General features: G+C 47.9%; 1 protein-coding gene and 1 long non-coding RNA gene across 3 annotated transcripts in view; one reads left to right on the top strand and one right to left on the bottom strand.

Annotated features, from left to right (window-relative positions):
• Nucleotides 1–1,755: 1,755 nt before the first annotated feature.
• Nucleotides 1,756–4,086, bottom strand: HOXD1 (homeobox D1). Its single transcript, XM_033231042.1, has 2 exons — nt 3,212–4,086; nt 1,756–2,857 (listed from the first exon to the last, which is right to left on the bottom strand). The coding sequence occupies exons 1-2, from the start codon at nt 3,861–3,863 to the stop codon at nt 2,523–2,525; spliced, it is 987 nt and encodes a 328-aa protein (XP_033086933.1). The 5' UTR covers nt 3,864–4,086; the 3' UTR covers nt 1,756–2,522.
• A 13-nt stretch (nt 4,087–4,099) lies between these two features.
• LOC117094823 overlaps nt 4,100–8,983 on the top strand; it is a 15,562-nt gene continuing 10,678 nt past the window's right edge. The window contains exon 1 of one of the 2 annotated variants that reach the window (XR_004441693.1): nt 4,100–4,253. This is a non-coding gene — a long non-coding RNA (uncharacterized LOC117094823). Of the gene's footprint in view, nt 4,254–4,275; nt 4,457–8,983 lie in introns of those variants that run through there. The other variant, XR_004441692.1, reaches the window with a different exon arrangement.

Raw genomic sequence — 8,983 nt, forward strand, 5'->3', positions numbered from 1 at the left:
TTTTTCAGAGAAAATGGTGGTAGATTAAGGAAATGACCAAGCATGTGGGTATTTTGTTGTTGTTGTTGTTTAGGTGTACATTTAAATGCTTATCAAAAAGGAAACATTGTCATGTCAAAGACCACTGCAGGGAAGCCCAGAGGTGGCTGTAAGCAAGCAGATCACAAGTCCTTTAACAAGTTCTTTCAAATAGCAACAGAGCTCAGAGGGGGGCTGTTGTTTCAAACAAGATTCAATTAGCATCAAGTTATTGAAGGGCAGATGGGGAAACATAAGAATAATATTGACAGACCTGCTTTTTAAGCAGTATCTTTTCCCTCTAATCAGCTGAGTTTGTTAGAGCTGATCATTTCTTCAACTCCATTCAATTATAGGTGCAAAGAATGAGAACTTCAGTGTAACTCCAATTTTCTAAGAGAACTAATCACATTGCTGTTTTATAGAAAAGGTAATCTTTCACAGTTGCTTAGATTTAAAGCATTATGCTGGAATCTAGAAATATAGCTAAAAGAGCTGAGGTTCTTATCTGAATTATTTGGGCCTTTAAGCCTTTCTGTTGAACTAAAGAAAGAACTTAAAGATACAGCTGTAAAATGAGGAAAATAACCTACTCCCCAAAATTGTCTCAAGTATTCACTTGATTCTGTTTGTTTATGTTGCATCTTTTTCTCATATTTCTGCAAGGTTATATAAACTCTAGTCAACTACGAATGCCTCCATGATGAGAAATGGGAGGTTGGGTGGAAGTAGATTAGAGAATAGGTTTTGTGGTTTTTTAAACCACATACTCTCTTGTCAACTTTCAAATTTTGTGCTTGTACCTCTTCCAAAGAATTCATTTGAAAATATTTCATTTTTGAAATCAGAAAGGCACTGTCTTGTGCTCTCTCAGCCAGATACTCAGTCTGGGTTACAGGAAGTAGAAATGTGTGACTACTAGCCTTTCCCAGCCTCCTTTGCAACTCTTGACTTTGGAAATGGGAATTCAGCCACTGAGAACTTTTTGATGTGCAGTTGCCTTTCTCAGGGAACACTAACCAAGAAACAAAGTCTTCAGGTCACCTTTCCTCTTCCTTTTGTGAGGACAGAAGACAAAAGTATAAGATCTCCCTGAAGTGTCTCCTTGGCTTTACAACATTCCACAGTAGGCACCTAACACTTGAGTTAATGTGCAGACTACACACCTACCATAAAACTAGGACACTCAAGGCAAGGAAAGTATTTCCATAGTTACTTGGACATTTGGCAGAGTAGTTTTCTCTCTTAAACTACTGAGATAATTGTCCATAACTTGCTGGGCATGTACATAACCTGTAGAAAGTATTATTTTTAAAAGTTATCCACCAGGCACCGTGGCTCACGTTTGTAATTCTAGCACTTTGGGGGGCCGCGGTGGGCGGATCACCTGAGGTCAGGAGTTCGAGACGAGCCTGGCCAACATAGTGAAACCCCATCTCTACTAAAAAAAAATACAAAAACTTAGCTGGGCGTGGTGGCTTATGCCTGTAATCCCAGCTACTGGGGAGGCTGAGGCAGGAGAATCACTTGAACCTGGGAGGCAGAGGTTGTGGTGAGCCAAGATTGTGCCACTGCACTCCAGCCTGGGCAACAGAGCAAGACTCCATCTCTAAATAAATAAAGTTATCAACATAAACAAATTCTCATAGCAGAATCAAGAAAATTCAAATACAGGAAACTGAATCAACTTTAAAGAAAGAGAATCATGATTAAACAATGTAAGAAAAGCAGACAGCAGCAGATTCTACAATTTTTATTACAAAAAAAAAAACCCCTTTACATGCTATGACATTAAATGTCACTTACAAGGTCATTGCAAGCAAATCTTTTTTTAAAAATATACATACTGTATATATTTACATTCAAGTTTGATAATATTTGTCAAGATATAGTTCAGATTCTACTCTTTACCCACTCTGTGGATTTGCTCATCTAGTAACTAAACAGCGATTGTATCATCACTCAGGCACATAGAGAGGTAGAAACCGCTTTTTAAAGAAAAAAAAAATGGAGTGCAAATGTGAAGATCATTGAAGCAGCTTAGCTACATCAAGGAGACCCTAACTAGCTTTGGTCATCTCAAAAAGCTGAATATATGTAGCCTTGTCCTTTAAATTAAAACCAGAAAAACTTTGGGCAGGTGCTCTTCTGAGCACATCAGAGTGCTGACAGAACTCAGCAACTAATGGTCTGCCACTCTGCAAGAGAATTGCATATGACTAAGTGAGGCAAAGATAGCAGCAGAGCTGGGCTGGCAGCTGGGCACCTTTTCCCTGATAAGACACAAATCATAACCAAACAAGTGGCTTACAAGATAGCCAATTAATATCTGGACATATAGTCTGGGATTCAGAAGCCAACTAAAGTACTTCATTTCCCAAGTGAAACCCCTATTTATTTCTGTTCTCCCACCTCCATCCCAAACTGAGCTCCTAAGTCTAGATAGGGGTGGGGGTGGCCTGGGACTTCTGCAGGCCACAGTTTTTCGGTCCCAAGTCCCGGCCTCACGAAGGCTCTTGGGACTGAGAAGGGCTGCCGGGGTTCTTGATAAACTTGGTGGGGGTTGTTCCAGAGAGGGGAAGTTGAAGGGGAGCCACAGGAATGGCCGTGGCCAGAAGCCCTTCTCGTTCCCTTTTCTTCTGTTTCATCCTGCGGTTCTGGAACCAGATTTTGACTTGCGTGTCATTCAGTTGCAAGCAGTTGGCTATCTCGATGCGTCGGGCTCGAGTTAAGTACTTATTGAAATGAAACTCTTTTTCCAGTTCTGTCAGTTGCTTGGTGCTGAAATTCGTGCGGATCGCGCTGGACGGGTTAGCGGCCCCATACTGGGTGAGTTTGCCTGCAATGTAAAGATAGGGCGTCAGCCAGGCCAGAGGCCGGGGACAGAACGTGGGTGAGCAGTGGATCTAGTTAGACTCAAAGTCCCAGCGCAGCCCTCCTGGGTTCCTAGCAACACAGTTTGTGCCAGGAGAAATTTCACGGAGAGCTCCTTCCTGAAATTTTCTCAATGCCTGGCACATTTTCCGAGTCTGTACTCGAGGCAGACTCAATGGAATTCGCCCGTGAACGCGTCTTCTCCACAAAACCCAAACCGCTGTCTGGAGAGGCAGCGGCACCACGCTCCCAGCGCATTTCCGCGAGGGAGGCTCAGTCCCCAACCCCAGGTGACCCCATCCAAGGCCCGCGGACTTACTTTTCTTAGAGGCGTTCCTCTTCACTTTCATCCACTCGAACGTGCTAAAGGCGGCGGGGAGGCCGGAGGCGGGAGAGACGGACTTGGGGTAGGTGCCTGGGGCCGGGGATGCGGTCTGGAAAGCACCAGAGTGGCCGTCGGCTGGCTCTTTGAGACACGCCGGGAAGGGGCCGGGCTCGCCGAAGGCCGCGTAATCCACCTGGCCGCTGAGGAGGAATGAGCCGCCGCCCGAGAAGACGGCCGAGGTGGCGTAGTGGACGTGAGCCCCGCCGTCGTCTGCCGCCCGCCCCAGCACGCCCGGGAAGTCGTACGCGGGCCCGGGCCCCAGGAAGCCGTAGTCCGTGCCCGCCCCTGCCGCGGCAGGTGCCGCACCCGGTTCGTAGCTCCCCTCCAGGGTGCACGGCGCGTACTGGGGCGCCGCCGGAGGCGGTGCCGGCGGCCGCGCGGGGGCGGCCGGGGGCGAAGGCGAGGGTCGGGCGGCGGCCAGGGGTAGACAGCTGACGAATGCGCCGTCGCCGTTGCCCAGGGGGAAGGCGGGCTGCAGAGCCACGGGCCGGACGTCGGAGCGGGAGAACTTGGGTGCCAAGCTGAGCACGTCGCCGCCGACCCCGCCGCCGCTGCTGCACGACACGTACTCCAGGTAAGAGCTCATGGTTCCGGCCCCACCTTCCTGAGGGCGCAGGCCGGGGCCGGAGTGCGGAGCCGGGCAGAGGCTGGGCAGGACCGCCGCCGTCTACGCCGCTCCGCCAGCCCTCTCTACCCGAGCTGCTCTCGCCGAGCCATGGTGAATGAGCCGGAGGTAAATAGTGGCCTAATATACCGACGGGGGCAGCCACGTGGCGCTGGCCGGCCAATGGGCGGCCTCCCCGCACGGCACGGGTCCCGACTGGCGCGCCGCTCCTCGCGCCTGCCCCGCAGCCAACTTAGCCAAAGCAGCCCAGGGCCGCCGCCCGGCGTCCCGGAGCCCTGAGGAGAGCCGTCGCGACGCGGGGTTGCCTGGGCAAGGGCGGGGCGAGAGTGCAGGGCGCCTTCTCTTGGACAGGTATTGGGCGAGGTGGGGGGAGAAAGGCAGGATTGGCTACTTGGGTGAGGGCGAGGGGATGCAGGGTCGCGAGCCGCTTCTGCTCTGGATCGTGGGGGACAAGTCCCTCGGGGGCTGAGTATGGGCGTCACGGCGTGGAAAAGGTTAAACGGGAGCGTGACGCGCGGGCGGTGGAGACTGCTCCTTGTCCACCTCCTGGACAGGTAAAGTTATTCCTCTTCCCCTCTTGAGTCCTCTGCGCTTTCGGTTTGCTTTGCACTGATGTTATCCTTCTTCTAAACCTAGAGCAGATGTTTGGTTTTTTCCTTTCTTTCCCCTTTCCTATGACTCATGGAACTACATTTTATGCTGAGTGCCGTGTGCCTAGGGCGGGACAAAATTTTCACTTTTTGACTAGGCTTCCTTTTAACGTGATTTTGCAGCTTTGTTCTATCCCTCGCAATTTGTGGCGGCGTGATGAGGGCCAGTGTTGTAGTGCCAGGCTTTGATAAAGTTTTTGCCTTATGGGGTAGTTTAGCAGATTTTCCCCTCCGTCTGGGTTGTTGGAATAAAGAATCCAGAGTCGTGGTGGAACGCTCCTTGTGCTCCTATCCGGGAGGCTGGCACAGGCACCCGTGCGGCGCTTGCTTTCACTGAGGACCTTGTCTGGAGGGCGCAAAGACTTCCCGGGGACGGGTGAGATCTCAGAGGTTTGGATGGACTTGTACCTCGAAGCAATTAGAGCTTCTGCTCCATCAGATAAGTGCTGCATCGTCTCTTGCGAGTGAAATTTGAGGGCTCACAATGTTAATGGGCTCACATCTTTCCCTTGATAATATGGTTTTGTTTACTGAGTGTAGAGAGACGGGAAATAAAAGTGCAATTGGCACAGGCAATGAAGAGTAGAAAGGTTACAAAGACCAGCTTTACATTGACAAACTTTCCAACTTCCTTTAGTATTTCTTTTAATGTTCCCTTTTTGGGGGACTGTAGGAAAATTACAAATTAGATAAATAGAGATTGTTTACACACAGTAGTTATGAAAGATGGTGGTTTCCTAAACCCCTGTGTGAATAAAGACTCTAAAGAGTCTACTCAAAGCTTATATCACGTGCCCTTGAAAACTTAATCTATTACAGCCTCTAAGTTATGGCAACCGAGGTTTTATCATTGTTTTAATGATCCACTTGTCATAAAAGAGCAATTGAGCTGTTGCCTAAAATTCCACTCTGAGGAAGTTTTTAGAATAGGAGCCATCACAGCCCAGGAAGCCAGTTCCTTCCAGGGTTGTGGACTTGTGGATAAACAAAGACCTACCAAAATGTGAACTACTGATGGACCTGAAGTTGCTGCAAGATAGGGGAGGGGTGTCCCCAGGTTGAGGGGAGCCGGTAGAGGGTGGATGCCTAGGAATGAGCACAAAGTTAAAGAGATCTGTGATTCCTGCACTGCTGGAGTTCTTGAGTTTGATTGGAAATGGAATACCTGGGCTGAAACAAGCCCTTCAGTCTTGATTTTGCTATTTCAGTTTTGTGCTATAGCTAGTCAGATGACAAAGGTCGTAAATAATTTTTATTTATTTATTTATTTATTTATGCAGTGGCATGATCTCGGCTCACTGCAAGCTCCACCTTTCCGGTTCACGCCATTCTCCTGCCTCAGTCTCCCGAGTAGCTGGGACTACAGGTGCCCACCACCACACCTGGCTAATTTTTTGAATTTTTAGTAGAGACAGGGTTTCACCCTGTTAGCCAGAATGGTTTTGATCTCCTGACCTGCTGATCCACCCGCCTCGGCCTCCCAAAGTGCTGGGATTACAGGCATGAGCCACCATACCCAGCCCTAAATAATTTTTAAGAAGAGAAAAATAAAAGTTCTTCCCTAGCACCCCAGTTAGAAAATGATAGAGCTCCATGGCCGGGCGCGGTGGCTCAAGCCTGTAATCCCAGCACTTTGGGAGGCCGAGACGGGCGGATCACGAGGTCAGGAGATCGAGACCATCCTGGCTAACACGGTGAAACCCCGTCTCTACTAAAAATACGAAAACTAGCCGGGCGAGATGGCGGGCGCCTGTAGTCCCAGCTACTCGGGAGGCTGAGGCAGGAGAATGGCGTAAACCCGGGAGGCGGAGCTTGCAGTGAGCTGAGCTGAGATCCGGCCACTGCACTCCAGCCCGGGCGACAGAGCGAGACTCCGTCTCAAAAAAAAAAAAAAAAAAAAAAAAAAAAAAAAAAAAGAAAATGATAGAGCTCCTCAGCACTAGCTCAGCTTTAAAATGTAGACACGTTTCTTCACTGCTCTCCTGTGCCGTTTGTGCAAAAGTAACAGCAAATAAGATGCTGCTGAGTTCAAAATGCCCCCTCCTCCACCTCTGACTAGATTTTAATAGCCAGTTTTTGCCTGCAAGATGTCCCAGCTCTCACAGTGTTCCCTCAAATGATACTTATCCTATCACAACTCCTAAGTCTAGAGGCCCCATGGGTCAAGAAGGTAGGATGGCTTTATAAACCTCTTTGGGGAAGACATCCAGCCAGCTGCAACCCAGGGTTTAGGGCAGAAAAGTCAGCCTGACTGTCTGGCAAGTCTGACCAAAACCCCTCAAATTAAGGGCCTTTTCTCTAAGGTTTCAGAAAAATCAGGCTGCCTCGGTGTCCTGGCAGCTTTCATGGCAACAAAGACTAAGTTTTTCCTGCTGGGCATTTGGGGCAAAGGGTGGGTCCTTCCTGATATAATTAGGCCTTGACTTTGATGCACCCATGAGCTATCCACACTAGCTCCATCAAGTAAAATTTTGGAGATTTAGCCTTTCTGAGGGAAGAAAGTGTCCTAAAAAAGAATGAAGTTTTAAAAAATACTGTTTTGTTTTGTTTTCACAACCGTGGGTGAGAGCGAGGGAGAGGTGTTCAATATTTGTTCAGACCCAATAGCATTTCTCTGATAATCGCATGCAGAAAACTACATTCTGGCCGGGCACGGTTGCTCCCGCCTGTAATCCCAGCACATTGGGAGGCTGAGGTGGGTGGATCATGAGGTCAGGAGATCAAGACAAGCCTGGCTAACATGGTGAAACCCCATCTCTACTAAAAAATAAAAATAAAGATAAAAAATTAGTGGCACATGCCTGTAGTCCCAGCTACTTGGGAGGCTGAGGCAGGAGAATCGCTTGAACCCAGGAGGTGGAGGTTACCGTAAGCCGAGATCACACCACTGAACTGCAGCCTGAGTGACAGAGCAAGACTCCATCTCAAAAAGAAAAGAAAGAAAAAGAAAAAACTATATTCTGTTCACCCTTCTCTCCACTCCCTTAATCTCCAAATCCTTGGCATATCCCACACCTTGGGGCTTAGAGTTGGCATCTCCATTCTTGGGCTGGTTCTTGACTTGCTCAGGTTGGAAGTCAAGACTCTGGTCATCTCATACTCAAATTCAACAGATGTTTGACAAGGATTTACTATGTAATGACGTTTTATTAGGAGAAAGTTAGGCTAGGGAAAAGACATTCTCAAACCAAAGGAGCTAGAGATTCATTTCTGACACAGGTTTTAGCTATACTATAAATCTACTCTAAAGAAATCTTAATGTATAATTATCTAAGGAGAAGTTGGAAGATATTATTGGGGAAATGTAGAAAGATGTGAGTATAGCATATTTTGAGTAACATTAAAGTTTGTCTCTTAGATGTTCACAAAGTATGGGAGAAATGTCTTACTAATTTTATTACTTGTCAAGCCATGAATTCCCCAGGGTCACTTGCCCTGCTGGGTCCTGGTGCTGAGTTCTCCACGGGAGGTGACAGCAGAGGGGCCCAACTGCCAGCTTGTGTTTGATGTCGGAATGCTTTGAAATCTCTCCCATCCTACTCACCACAGCAGCCACCCCCTACCCACTCCCTATCCCTTTCATGACTACCTTTCTCTCCCTTTCTAATAACTAGCCTCTTTTCTGCAGACAGAAGTGATAGAGGGTGGCAGTATGGTATTACTGTGTGTTTATTTTAGTTTATTTTTGAGATGGAGTCTCAGTTTGTCACCCAGGCTGGAGTGCAGGGACATGATATTGGCTCACTGCAACCTCCGCCTCCTGGGTTCAAGCGATTGTCGTGCCTCAGCCTCCCAAGTAGCTGGGACTATAGGCGCACACCACTACACCTGGCTAATTTTTATATTCTTAGTAGAGACAGGGTTTTGCCGTGTTGGCCAGGCTGGTCTCAAACTCCTGACCTCAAGTCATCTACCCACCTCAGCCTCCCAAAGTGCAGGGATTACTTCTGTGTGTTTAAAGTTGTTTTCAAGAAGCTCCGGGTAAGCCCTCTAGACAGTTCCCACTATGTTACCGCTTGGAGGCACTTGACCACTTTGAAACTCTTGGCTTCCTAACCCCAAATCACAGAAAATCTTGTTTGTTGGGGTAAAAAAGAGTGGGTGTCTTTTTTTTTCTTAAGCCACATTAAGAGAAAGTGCAGATTAAGATGTAGTTCTCTGTAGCATCCCTCAGTCAGCATAGGATGGAGGTAGGGATGCAAAGGAGTCCTAAGGACAAGAATTCAAAACCTTTTGGAAATCTGACAATGTGACCTTCCCTGAGGAAAACCATTTAAAGTGCTGTGCCTTTCCCTGAGAATTTTATGAATGAAAGGCTCACTAGTCAAGCCAGTAACTGACACATGGAGGCATTCAAAAGTGTTTGTTGGACATAAGCAGAGTGGACAGAATGGTGTGTCTTTACCGTGACTAATACTGGCTGAAGGATAT

The sequence above is a fragment of the Trachypithecus francoisi genome, unplaced genomic scaffold, assembly GCF_009764315.1.
Source record: "Trachypithecus francoisi isolate TF-2019V2 unplaced genomic scaffold, Tfra_2.0 Lachesis_group13, whole genome shotgun sequence".
Classification (NCBI taxonomy): domain Eukaryota; kingdom Metazoa; phylum Chordata; class Mammalia; order Primates; family Cercopithecidae; genus Trachypithecus; species Trachypithecus francoisi.

Bases quoted from the DNA above. Each gene is read 5' to 3' on its own strand.
- HOXD1 (XM_033231042.1), bottom strand. From the start codon at position 3,863: ATGAGCTCTTACCTGGAGTACGTGTCGTGCAGCAGCGGCGGCGGGGTC. The intron at 2,858-3,211 runs GTAAGTCCGCGG...TTTACATTGCAG, and splicing joins GAGGAACGCCTCTAAGAAAA to GCAAACTCACCCAGTATGGG.